General features: G+C 35.6%; 1 protein-coding gene across 1 annotated transcript in view; it reads right to left on the bottom strand.

Moving 5' to 3' along the window:
- ACSS3 (acyl-CoA synthetase short-chain family member 3) overlaps positions 1 to 14,481 on the bottom strand; it is a 190,386-nt gene that overhangs the window by 21,953 nt on the left and 153,952 nt on the right. The window contains exons 12-14 of the mRNA XM_011994395.1: positions 10,666 to 10,673; positions 3,294 to 3,375; positions 962 to 1,084 (exon numbers count right to left, since the gene is read on the bottom strand). Coding sequence (XP_011849785.1) covers positions 962 to 1,084; positions 3,294 to 3,375; positions 10,666 to 10,673 — 213 coding nt within the window. The remainder of the gene's footprint in view (positions 1 to 961; positions 1,085 to 3,293; positions 3,376 to 10,665; positions 10,674 to 14,481) is intronic.

The following is a 14,481-nucleotide window of genomic DNA, read 5'->3' as shown; positions in this document are numbered from 1 at the left end:
TATAACCCAGAAAACTCACTTAGGTATTTATCATAGAGAAATAAAACATTCTTTACACAAACACCTGTATTTGAATGTGTATAACAGCCCTATTTATAACTGCTCCAAACTAGAGATAACCCATTTGTCCTTTAATGGATGAATGGATACATAAACTTGTTAGTATAGCCACACGATGGAATTCTATACAACAACATAAAAAGGCAAATTCGTAATAAATGCAACAACTTGGAAGGATCTAAAATATATTTTCCTAAATGAAATAACCCAGTCTCAAAGGTTACAACACTGTATAATCTATTTATATAAAATTGGAGAGAAGGTTAAAACATAGGAACGGAGACAAAAACAAGGGTTACGAGAGTCAGAATACGAAGGTGACATTGTGAGAGAATTCTTTGACAGTGTTGAAATTGTATCCTTTCTCTGGTGATGGTTACAAGAAACTATATTAGTATAAATACTCACAGTATTGTATAACAATAATGTAGATTTTACTCCATAGGAGTAAGTTTTTAAAACATTTTTAAAAACCTCTTCTGGAGATTTTACGTGACTTACATGGGAAGAAAATTCTCAGGATTTAAGAGTACAATAAAATGTTTAATCCCACACCACTTAAAGACCGTATGCAAACCTGATGATTAAACATGAGTAAATCAAGAAGCTAGAGACATTCAAGTAGTAAGTATTAAGAGACAAATGTACACAGGCTCTCCCATAAAGAAAAAGAAATATGTAAGTGTTTAAAACTCTTCACTACCACCCAGGGATGTGGGAGTGTAGGGAATAGGAATATGTAAAAGAGAGAAAGTGAGGTGAGAGAGATACAAGAGTAACCTAGCCCCTGCTGCAAATGAAGGGTGTGGTAATTTTCCAAGTGAAATAATCTCAATATTGTCTTCAGTGCAGTTCTGTGTCTAAACGCTACTTGGAATAGAATACCAATATTCATCAATACCTCTTCAATGGCACCTGCAGAAATTCTGTGACCTGCAACATTTATTACATCGTCCATTCGAGACATAACATACACATAGCCTTCTTCATCCATGTAACCAGCATCCATGGTATCATAATATCCCTGAAAACAAGAAAAAATAATATTTGATTAGCGTGTACCATGAAGTAATGTAATCATTTTAAACTTTGTAAAATATACAATGTAATAGAAATGGATTTACTGTGAACTTTTGCTATTTTTCATAACTAGACTAGGAAATTACGCTACTTTTTATCTGGAAACTGTGCTAGAATCTCTTTGCTCCTTTAACAGCCAAGAATAAGAAGTGTTTTTAGAAATGTTTAAGTGTTTGAATATAGAGTTGTAAAGTTTATGAATCCGATTTCTTTTTTTAATGGAGAAGTAATAGCTTAATACTAATTCTAATATACTTTGATATTGCAAAGTAATTCTTTGATACATTTCTTCTTTAATTGTATTAACTTTAAAAAGCTTTAAAGCTCCCAGTGAATAATTTCCCAATACAGCACTAGTTTATTAATATAGGTTAGGATTGGACTCAAGCTTCATTGAACTTTAATAGTAAGTATGAAATTTAATTTTTGGTCACTCAAAGTAAAACATTGTTGCTGGTCTAGAAATGACAGTAGAATAAGAATAATAAAGAATAAGAAGTAGAAAAAATAAATATTATTTTTCCTTATGCTTCTGAGTTATTTTGATACCTATGTTTATGAGCATGGACTTTAGTACAAATCCTGGAAAGCCACTATTGTGTTTCTTAGACTTTCTGAGACTCAGTATTCTCATCTGTTAAATGGGAAAATGAGCTCTGCCTTCTAAGGCTTCTGTGAAGCACACATGAAACAGTGTATATAAGTGAAAGAGGACAGACTCTGGCACATCATGAGCTCTCATTAATTTTACTGCAATTAATACTTTTATTAATATTAGAGAGGCAACCTAGAGTAGTAGTTAAGAGTATGAACTCTCAAGCCTGACTATTTTGGTTCGTCTCAGTTCCATCACTTCTCACTTATGTGAACTCATGGGAAATTACTCAACCCTTCTGTGCTGTTATTAATTCCTCAAATAATAGGTTTGAGATGAGGTAAAAAGACAGAGTACAGAGTCACTTCACATAGTGTGGTCATAAACAGGGGCTTTGAGGGAGCTTTTAGTGTTAAAGGTGATCATGTCAATACCACATGCACATATCGTTTGCCATTGCCAGGCTATAATCAATGATCTCACCACCTGCACTCTGATGATTAACTATGGCCCATCATGCAGATAGATTGGGCTTACTGGAGTCAACTACACTGACAAATCTTCCCTGCCACACTCTATCAGGGGATGTTTAATCTTAGCTATTGAGGTCATTCAATGCTGCAATTTCTTCCTAAAGAAAGTTATTTTAATTCTTGTCATTTGTCTGGTTGATTAGGTTATCTTTCCTTCACTAACAAATAATAAAGATAAAATGCTAAATACTTTGGCAAAATTTTAGTGAAATTCTGTTCATTCAGAATTTTACTTAGTGAAAAATGAGAACCAGGTGTCCCTGTTGGGGTTAGGCAGTGGGGGAGGGGGGTGTAAGTAGAGGGACAACCGAAAGATGATGTGAGCAGACCCTGATGTGTTTTATTAATGAAGTGCTGTTATAAACATAACACACATCACCACGGCATGGAGTAACAGGTTTCACATGATGACAGAATGTGAAACAGGAAGGCACTTTTTGTTATCCAGGACGCTGGGTGTTGGGCTTTGAGTACACTGTTTCTGTCCTGTATCTGTATTTTTAAAATAAGATTTAAAAATAAAGCGCACAGAGAACATTCAAGAAATGGTGTCAAAAATAAAGAAATGGAAAAATACAACTTCTGGGCAAGCTGAATGGAATTTGCTCATATAACCAACAAGAGGTTAAAGGGTCTTAATGACATTATATAATTCTGATTTGTTACTCTCTGTCTGTTGATACAGAGGAAGCAAGTAGAGGAAACAATATAGAAAGTCCAAACGACATTTTTATGTAACAAATAATGTCCTGATGTCCTGACACTGAGGACTATTAAATTCTAGGAAAAGCTGCTAAGAAAAATCAAGAAATGTCTATGTCTAGAGACTGACAATAAGTATAAAATTGACTTATTTAGATAATTATGAGTTGGGCATTCTTATCCCTGGGAGCTGGAAACTGGTCCAGATAACCTTTAAAAGTTTCTTTTTGATCTATGATTCTAGGAGCAAGTTTCTCAATTTAATAGGCAAGAATTATAGAAAAGTACATAAGAAGATAAAAAAAGCATATTAAAGTTCTTACAGGAAATTTTTCAAAGTATAAATGCTTGAATGCTTCCTGATTCTTCCAGAGTCCTGAAAAAGCCCCAGGTGGCAATGGCAACCTTATATAAAAACAGAGCAGTTAAAATTATGATGAAAGTGATAATAAAGACAGGTTGATTAGAACTATTATTTTTCTAGTGTGATGGATAATTACAATTCAAATCCCACATTGAAATATAACCCCTAAATCTGCTGGATAGCTCATGTCTAACTGAAGTTTATGTAGCTGACCATTGTACAGCAGAATTGTTGAAGAATGACTTTAGTCTCTGGAAAGTGCACAAAAGGCACAAATATGTGGAATTCAAATAACTATTAGCAATAATCATTGTTTCAATGAAAAACATAGTATCTGCAAAGAAAGAACCAAAAAACGTGTCATTGAATTACTTTCTTAGAAAACTATTCTTTCACCATTGAAAAGTTAATTTATTTTTTGAAGTATCAACATACTGTCATCTTTGCCTGTCTCTTTGTGTAACAGAATATTCTAATTAAGCACTCAGTGTACAAACTTATCTTCATAATCAATATGCCTCCCTCCGCTGGGAATTCTCTCTTACTGCTTCCTCCTCCTTTTTCTTTTCGTGATCATCCAGAACTATGTGATTTCTCACTTCTATAAACACATGGAAATGCTTCAGCATAGAAAATACACAGAACTATGTATCTTTTGTTTTCAACAAATTTCCTCCTTATACTTCTTTCATTTATAGTGTCAAACAGGTGTTATATGCATGGCTAGGGCTTAACCTCTATCTATCTATTTATCTATCTATGTTTACAAAAATAAATGAAATGCTCATATTTTTTCCTTGTAGGAAGTGCCTACTAACAAAGACAACCACTCAAATTGCTTTCTGAACACAGAAACCTTTTAGATACTCTAGTTTGAAATTTTCAATACTGTAAAACGTAGGGGCTTTCAAAACCTACCCTCCCATATTTACACAATAAAAAAAAACACTAAATGGAGTTGTAAATTCATAGTTCTGATGCTGAGAAAATTGAAAATGAAGTACAGATGGCTAGTGTCCATGTAAGACGACATCACACGTTCTCCACAAGCAGGATTTTCGGGTCTGACAGTACAAAAGAAAGCAGTGTGGTCACATGACCCCACCTCAACTTTAGAACTTCATGGCACTGAATTTTACTCTCACATTCTGTCAGGAACAAAATGCTGTTACAAGTGGAGGCAGCTGCCTATGCCTCCTTGAGCAGCCCAGTAGACACTGCCCATTTGTATAATGTCCAGCCTCCCAGTAGTGATTCAGGGGAGGAGTTCTCCCTTGCTAGATGCTCTTTATTTAAAATTATTTTAAGGCAGAGGAAATATACTATGTCAGCATTTCTGGACTTCATGTAATTACATAAAATGCACATGAGGGTATTTTGTACTCTGTAAAATAATCCAAAGAAATGCTGTTGTATTGTTGCTATTGCTGTTGTGATTATTACTGTTTGCTAAATCCATATGAAGGCAATAGGTTGCAGCCAATAATCCCTCCAGTTTCTTTTAACTGAGCTTATTATGTAAATACTTGTAAATAACCATATAGATAACAGCACTTCATTAGTTTGTTTTAATTGTTACTATTTTACAGAAAAGTGTAAAATCATTGATTTTTAAGCACTGAAATAAAATAAGACTATAACAAATACTAAAAATCAATTTAGCAGCACTTTCAGGATGCTGAAGGTGAAAAAGTGAAGAGGACCTTAGGAAAAAAAGTGGCAAATCACATGCCAATATGGGCAAAGAGAAATAACATTAGTGAGTGAAGCAATTGTATGTAAAATAAATGATAATAAACCTGATGAAGTTGCATTCTGCTTGCATATTAAATAAGAGACAATTTTCAGTTGCTCCCAAGAAATATATAATGATATACAGGGTTTTTCTGTATTTCATAGTGCCATTTTTGACGTATACATGGGTATTGGAAATTATTGCTCTACTATACTAAAGAAGAAGTATCTGTGATAATCAATGGCAGCTGACATTTATGATGGATTGAGGGCAATAGAGAGTGGTGGAGTCTGAAGCAAATTACAGTGTATATGCCAGGTACAATGGGAACAGCTGTTTCTTAGTTCCACCTGATTGCTGATCCAAATTTCTGAACATGTAATATTGCCCATGATGAGAGCTATGCATATCAAAAAATACATATTAAACAGGCATTTTTTCCCATTTTATCTACCCCAAATCAAATATTTTGGTCCATCAGCATCCACACACTATCTGCTCACAGCAGAGACTTCTACCTGTTCGCAACCATAACCTAAATGAGTTAGTATTTAGTGCTTTTTGCAAGAGCTGAGTGTCCTGGAAGCCTAGTATGTACCTAATCCAGAGTGTATAGATAGGACCAAGAGGATTGCATTTTACAGAAAGAATATTACTAGAGAGAAAGAGAAAATCTCATACTTTCCAGAAGCCAATTATGTTTGCAACTTCTATTTTTAAAAGAAGATGCCCTGCTAACCTGTATTTCCTCTTGCCTCATGAGAAAAAATACAGTGCTAGCAATTTGTAACAGATAGAGTATATTCTTTTTTCTTTTTTTTTAAAGTGATATTCTTATTATTTTTTCTTTTTTATTTATGTTTTTATTATACTTTACGTTCTAGGGTACATGTGCACAACGTGCAGGTTTGTTACATATGTATACATGTGCCATGTTGGTGTGCTACACCCATTAACTCGTCATTTACATTAGGTATTTCTCCTAATACTATCTCTCCCCCCTTCCCCCACCCCACAACAGGCCCCGGTGTGTGATGTTCCCCTTCCTGTGTCCAAGTGATCTCATTGTTCAATTCCCACCTATGAGTGAGAACATGCAGTGTTTGGTTTTCAGTTCTTGTGATAGTTTGCTGAGAATGATGGTTTCCAGCTGCATCCATGTCCCTACAAAGGACATGAACTCCTCCTTTCTTATGGATGCATGGGATTCCATGGTGTATATGTGCCACATTTTCTTAATCCAGTCTGTCATTGATGGACATTTGGGTTGGTTTCAAGTCTTTGCTATTGTGAATAGTGCCGCAATAAACATACATGTGTATGTGTCTTTATAGCAGCATGATTTATAATCCTTGGGTATATCCCCAGTGATGGGATGGCTGGGTCAAATGGTATTTCTAGTTCTAGATCCTTGAGGAATCACCACACTGTCTTCCACAATGGTTCAACTAGTTTACAGTCCCACCAACAGTGTAAAAGTGTTCCTGTTTCTCCACATCCTCTCCAGCACCTCTTGTTTCCTGACTTTAATGATCGCCATTTAACTGGTATGAGATGGTATCTCATTGTGGTTTTGATTTGCATTTCTCTGATGGCCGGTGATAATGAGCATTTTTTCATGCGTCTGTTGGCTGCATAAATGTCTTCTTTTGAGAAGTGTCTGTTCATATCCTTTGTCCACTTTTTGATAGGGTTGTTTGTTTTTTTCTTGTAAATTTGAGTTCTTTGTATATTCTTATAATTAATTGATGACTACAGGATGAAAGCATAGGTAGCCATCTCCCAGAAAAAAATAAGCCTTAAGGACACAGGCTTCCAGAGCTATTGCACAAAACTTTAAATATCTGCACAAAATTCCTGAAGAACAAGGACAATACACATTTTCATACCATCTCTCATTCTTACAAGAAAGGTCTGAGTAACTTTATATATACCTGTAGACCCTGGGAATTAAGAATAACACACTATGGGATGCATGAACACTGAGGACTCTTTGAACCCCCTGAAATTTAATGTAAAACTTGACTGTATGTTTCCCAGGAGAATGTCTTTGGCTTTCATCCAATTATTGGAAGGTTGGTATCAATCACCAAATATTAAAACCCCTGCTCAATGAAAAGCCTAAGCTAAAATGTACTTCAGCGGTAAAAATAGGTCATCCTAATCATATTGAAAAGTATCTTTAATCTTAATTATTAAGAACAGAAAATCTCAGCTCTTCACTTTCTCTCTGGAATTAAAGCCACCCTTATAGAGGGACGTCATATGTCTAGCTGGTTCCCCTTGGATTACAGAGGTGATTGCTATTAAATATGACACATGGTGCTGGGAAATGGCAGCAAAGAGAAAAAGAAAAAGAGTGAGAAGTGGGGGAAGAAGTAAAAGAGATAAAATGAGAATGAGGCCCCAGAATAGTGAAAGGATAAAAGCACGTGATGGTATCATTCAAATCATCCTGAAGAGGCATCTAACAAAGAATTCAATTTATGCAATATGTGGCAGACATTTCGTACAAAAGAAAACATGAGAGAGGAGTGAGCTCAAAGAATGTGACATGCAGAAAGTGATCTATGATTTCAATCTTGAAGAATACGTTCAGGAAGCTGAGAAAGGAATAAGAAGGAAAGACACTTCATGCTGTGTGACCAACATATCTAAACCCTTCCTTCCCTTTCATGTGTTTCTTTGTTTCATTCATTCTTTCCATTCAGTCAGTTAATCAGCAAATAGATACTGATTTCTTAAAATATGTAAGGTATAGCAATAAGGGCTTAAAAAATGAAGTGAATAATGAGTGCACAAGTATAAATGGTCTGCTCAATCTAATCAACACTTACAGTGCATGTGCGTGCGTGTGTGTGTGTGTGTGTGTGTGTGTATAAATAGTCCTCGGCATTATGAATAGGTGTGATGGTTAATTCTATGCAACAATTTAGCTTGGCCAGGGTACCCAGATATTTGATCAAGCATTCTAGGTGTTTCTGCGAAGGTATTTTTTTTTAGATGAAATTAACATTTAAATCAGTAGATTTACAGTAAATCAGATTATCCTCCATAATGTGAATGGTCCTCATCCAATCAGTTGAAGTCCTTCATAGAAAAAAAAAGTCTGACCTCCCAGGAGGAAGAGGGAATTCTGCCTTCAGACTCAAACTACAACTTTTCCTGGGTCTTCAGCCTGCTGGCCTGTCCTGCAAATTTTATACTTGCTAGCCTTCACAACTGCATGAGCTAATTCCTTAAAACAAATATTTCTCCCTCTCTCTATATATGTGTGTGTGTGTGTATATATGTGTTTATGTATATATGTGTGTGTGTGTGTGTGTTGGGGGGTGTGTGTACATCCTATTGGTTCTATTTCTTCAGAGAACCCTGACTAGTACAATAGGACATGTTAAAGTCAAGTTACCAAAGGTGTTTTAAAAACTAAAGATGTAGTTGGATCTTTGTTCTAAGAAGAGTGCTAAAGCAGGTGTGATGAACTGGATAACGAGAAGCCACAGTAAGAGGATGAAAATTAAATGTGAGGGTTGAAGAAAATAGAAAAATCAAAGTTGACTCTTAAAGTTTCTATAGAAAATTTCTATTCTAGATGGAAATAGAAAGTTTCTATTCCAGATCAATAGTGATGCCAACACAAAGAGCGCAATGTAGTAAAAGCAGTATTTTCAGGAGTGGTGGAATGTTGGGATTTGTACAAGTAGAGAGGTGACAGATAATTTGTTTAGATACTGAATTTTAGCAATGTGTGGCATCACAAATGGAGCTATCAAGTAATATGTCAATAAATATATGTCTGAAATCAGAAGGGAGATGAGCCTGGGTGGACATATTGATATGCTCACCATGTATAGCTAGGTAATTACAGAAATCTTAGAAATTGATGAGATGATTCACAGAGAGAGTATAAAAGAAGAATGTAGCTCTACGGCTACATATCAGTGTTAAAGAAATATCAAAGAAGAAAACTCCACTGAGAAAAAAAAGAAAAGAAGATCAGAGATATTATGAGAGCCAGGGGAAAGTAGTATCTAAGAAGCCACTAGAATACAGTTTTAATAATGACCGAGTATGAAACGAGGTTAAATGAAGTGTAAACTTTGTTTGAAAGCAGATGCAACAGTGATCATGGAACTTAGCAATTAAGATGTGCATTTTCTCACAATTGTCATTTCAATGGAGTGGGGAAAGCAACAGCTGGAGTGATTAAGAAATAAACAGGAAGTAAGTAGGCATGGTAAGTTTAGACCATACTTTTTAAAATTTGTGGGTGATTGGAAGGAGACGTATATGTCAGTGGTTTAATGCACAAAGGCAGGTTTATTTAATATGAGGAAGATTTGAGTGGAAGTAGCCAGTGGAGAGAGAAAAGATGGAGATTTGAACAGTAGTGAAGAAAACACCAGAGGAATTATTCGATGGCCTTGTTTATTTATTCATTTATTTATGCGTTAACACAAACATTCATTTTCTTCCTTTGGTCAATATTTGTTAGGTGTTTGGTATTCCTCATGCACCGTGTTACACATTAACGACCCAAGGATATAAACTATGATCACAGACACATGGAGATCCTAGCACTTTGTGAACTACAAGAAAAAGAAATTTAGTATTTTTAGAATACAGATAGGGAGGATAGTGAATGATGTCTACTCCATTAAGTTAATGAAATGACATCAAATGCAACCACTCAAGTGTTCGTCAGGTGAACTTTACAGAAGGTGGTTAAACTCCGCCTTGCCAGTAGTGCTTAGAAGATAAGTTTTTATCCCCATCCAAGGTGTGGACCTGCAGGAAATAGCATGTGTGTTTGTCCTAAGTTGAGATGCTCTCAGAAAACTACTTCATCATTCACAAGTCTGACTGAGGATCAGACTGAAAAGCAAGATATGAAATTGCAATTGGTAATTGATAGGATAAGATAAGCACATGCTTTCTGTTCCTCACTAACACAATGTGGTGTCTTAAAAAATCAGATGTGGTAATTTGAATATTGAGAAAAATCTCTAAAGAAAGACTCATAAAGGAAGACATACGATATTCCTAAAGAAAAGGGGAATAGAAAAAAGGATTCAGAATTGGAATCATTTGTTTTCAATAGACACACATACAGAAACACACGCGCACACACACACACACACAAAGTAGTTCCCCTTTATCTACATGGAATATGGTCCAAGACTCTCAGTGGGTGCCTGAAACCATGGTAGTACTGAACCCTACATATAATAAGGTTTTTCCTATACATACATAGCTATGATAAAGTTTAATTTATAAATTAGGCACAGCCATCCCATTACTGGGTATATACCCAAAGGATTATAAATCATGCTGCTATAAAGACACATGTACACGTATGTTTATTGCGGCACTATTCACAATAGCAAAGACTTGGAATCAACCCAAATGTCCATCAGTGACAGACTGGATTAAGAAAATGTGGCACATATACACCATGGAATACTATGCAGTCATAAAAAAGGATGAGTTTGTGTCCTTTGTAGGGACATGGATGCAGCTGGAAACCATCATTCTTAGCAAACTATCACAAGAACAGAAAACCAAACACCGCATGTTCTCACTCATAGGTGGGAACTGAACAATGAGATCACCTGGACTCGGGAAGGGGAACATCACACACCGGGGCCTATCAAAGGGAGGGGGGAGGGGGGAGGGATTGCATTGGGAGTTATACCTTATGTAAATGACGAGTTGATGGGTGCTGACGAGTTGATGGGTGCAGCACACCAACATGGCACAAGTATACATATGTAACAAACCTGCACGTTATGCACATGTACCCTACAACTTAAAGTATAATAATAATTTAAAAAAACACAAAATAAATTAGGCACAGTAAGAGAAGAACAGCGACAACTAATAACAAAATAGAACACTTAGAACAATATGCCAACATGACTACTATTGTGCTTTAGGGTCATTGTTAAGTAAAATAAAGGTTGGTTGCACACAAGCACTGTAACACCTAGACAGCCAATCTGATAACCAAGATGGATACTAAGTGACTAAAGGACAGTAGCGTAGACAACATGGATGCACTGGACAAAGGGCTGATTCACATCCTGGCAGGACTAAGCAGGACAATAAAAGAATTCATCACCTACTCAGAATGGTGTGCAATTTAAAACACGTGAATTATGTATTTCTGAAATCTTCCATTTAATAACTTTGGACTGTGGTCGACCACAGGTAACTGAAACTGTGCAAAGTGAAACTATGGATAATAGGGACTGCTCCATGTGCATACATACATACATGTATTTACATATATATGTGTAAACATGTGATAAGAAAATGTGATCAATGAAAGAAAACATGGGAAAAGAAGCAATGAGGTCCAGATAGATATTAGGTGCATATGAGCTACAGCAGAATTTTTCTTTTTTTTCAGTATTTCAAATGAACACCTTTCTTCTTATTATTAAGGATTATTACACATTAAGTGAAGGTCTTCCTTCTGGAACAATGGGGTGCACTGGAGCTCTTTTTCTAAAGTTATAGAAAAAGAATTTTTTTCTGTAGTTACAAGAATGTAAAAATGTGTTGGATTGGCAGCAGGAAGGGAAAGATGCAAAAATACTAAGAAATGAACTAGTTGATACCTATACTCATCCCTCAAATGTGAAAGCAAATGCCACCACCTCGTGATACCTTCCCCAACTCTGCCAAGCAGAGTGAAAGAGGGAGTTTTGGTACAACTCATCCAATTATGAATTGAGAGTCCTCTTAGATAATTCTCTTTCCTAAAAGACCGTTCTGAAGGGGAAAGGTGAATAAGTGAAGCAGCAGAGACAGTCACGTGGGAAGAGAAGAATTAGAGTTCTGAGAAATCCTTAAATAGCTAGGGCAGGACAAAGGATGTCCATCACCCTAGAAGATAACACATTCCTGGCCAATCTGAAATATTACACTCCTAGATGCCTCCTATCCTAGATAAAAAATGGTCTATTTTTCACTGCTCCATCTGGAATTTCCATGGCAATAGAAATAAATTGAAGCCTGTTCCCTAGAGAGATCTGGGTTAAATTCCAACTTTGCACTATCAGTATTTCCTATGGGGTCCTTAGAATTTTCTCGAGATTTTCATATGAAGTTACTTTTTATCTCCCCAGAAGAGATTGACCATAATTTATTTCCCTCGGCGCAGACAAAAGACTGGGCAATAATGTGAGTTCTAGCTGTGAAACTATTAATGTTGCATACTTTGTCATGTCTAGAATGAGGAGGATAATGTTTGCCTATTGCCTAACTCATAGTGTTGTTAAAAGGCTAATAAAATATCACAGTCAAAACGGTATATGAGATTTAGAAAGGAACAGGATTATAATTATGTGACATGCTTAGTTATACTCAAAGGATACCCTGATGAAAAGAAAGCTTCCCTGACTCTTTCCCAAGATGGCAACACAGTGACCGAATCATTCATATGAAGCTGTAAATATGTGAATAGGTGTCGTTAACCATATCTGAAGAATGAGAAATTGGCAGGCACTAAAGTAAAAGCCACCCGGACAATTCCATACAACTCCCTCACACCCCACTATGGCTTGCAGGATACAGCACAGGGTGAACAGGCCACACTTCCAATAGCAACAATGGATCTGGTCAGAGAAAAATGTTTGTCCATCAGAGAGAAAGAGCCAGAGACCTACGGCTTTAATAACAATGAGCACTGTGCTAGGAAGAAAGGCAATTGCAGTTAAAATTTTCTTTCATGCCCTACTGTCTGTTGCCTGGAAATTACTGACTCATAGTTTTATTTCTGCACTTTGGAGCTCTGGATGCAATTCCACGAACACCTTCTAAAACTGATGAGTATTTTGTATTCATAGGAATTCAGATCCCATAACTTTCTTACTAAATTAACTGCCTGGAGTAGGTTTCCAAATCAAAAGAATTTTCTAACGTTCATGTGGACATGAAATTCTCTCTTCTACTAGAAAGATAAATTCTATGAATGTAAGTAATCTAATAAAACACTAAAATTGCAGGATTCCTTTTTATTATATCCTAAGGCCTATAGTAGTTTAGGAGTTGCTAAAATGGCCAACTTCTAGTCAAGGGGTCCCCAGGAGAACAAAGCAGTGCTTTTCAGAATGTCATAAAAAAGAATGTAGAAAAATCTAGGTGGATCAAAAGGTTTTTTGGTTTTTGTTTACTTGTTTGTTTGTTTCCACATATTACTATTTCTAAATCTGAACCTACACAATGAGTCTTAAGATCTATAATGTGAAATGTTATAGATGTTAAACATAAAAACATCCTACTCATACTGCAGGCAGCCATTGGGATATGTGAATCCTTTTCAGGTTGATAAGTTAGATTGAAATGGCTGCTGGCAATGTGGGTTTCAAAAGGAAATTCTTGCTCTCATAGATAAAATGAGTTCCTGAAAAAAGATTTCAAAATCTGTTTTGTTACAGAGAGAACAGGAGAGAGATAAATCTTGGTGGTAACCTTTGTTTTCTGATTGTTTCTACCTTACCTTTCTAATACAAAAAGATTTATAATATATTCAAATATCTAGTTTCACTGTTAACCTAAGACAGGAATTAAATCTACTGTTTGTCATAACATATTACATCATCAACTAATGTATAATGAAATCTCAGAACCCCAGATCTGTACAATAAAATTCTTTTAGGAATACAGAGGGAAAAATATAATTGTGAATTGGTGACAATCTAAACCATAGAATGCTTTAAGGCAATAGTTGTTAGTTTTAAGTATTTGAAATACCACTAATGGCTATAAGAAAAAAATTACAGTTTACGTGGGACACTGCTATATTTTATTATCTCTGAATGGATGTGGGGTGAAGCAGCCCATAATTAGAGTGACAAAACCCATGAGGAGTTTAAAACTGTGCTGGCATCAAATGCCACCTCTGAGATCTTGCAAAAGGTTGTTTTATGAAATAGATGACTCACAAAGTTAGGAGGTTATATAAAAATGTATGCTGCTAAAGTGCTTTGAAAAGCTTTCAAAAAACATTTTATTCCCTAAGCAAGCTAAACATCCACCCACAAACATGTTCAAATTATTAATTTCTTTAGCAGCCCTTCCCTTCTTCCCTTGCTGCTTTTCCCTTGAACAGGTCAAATTTGAATTAAGTGTATGTTACTACAGATTCCAGCTCAGAGAACTGTGAATACAAATGGTATGTTCAATATTTAATTTTTTTCATTTTGTTGGATATGTTGTTTTAAAATGGAAACTTTTAACAAAGTAATATAGTGCTTACATGTTTACTGATAAGAGCATGAGAAGAATTACATCATAACTTGTATGCTTTCTATTAGCTTTCTATATAGTTAAAATATCTTTACCTGAAGAAACATCCTCTTTTTAAACCACCATTTTTCATATAATTTTCATTGAATTTAAAATA

This window comes from Mandrillus leucophaeus, unplaced genomic scaffold (assembly GCF_000951045.1).
Source record: "Mandrillus leucophaeus isolate KB7577 unplaced genomic scaffold, Mleu.le_1.0 Scaffold455, whole genome shotgun sequence".
NCBI classification, from domain to species: domain Eukaryota; kingdom Metazoa; phylum Chordata; class Mammalia; order Primates; family Cercopithecidae; genus Mandrillus; species Mandrillus leucophaeus.
This window is presented reverse-complemented; position numbering and strand designations above follow the sequence as displayed.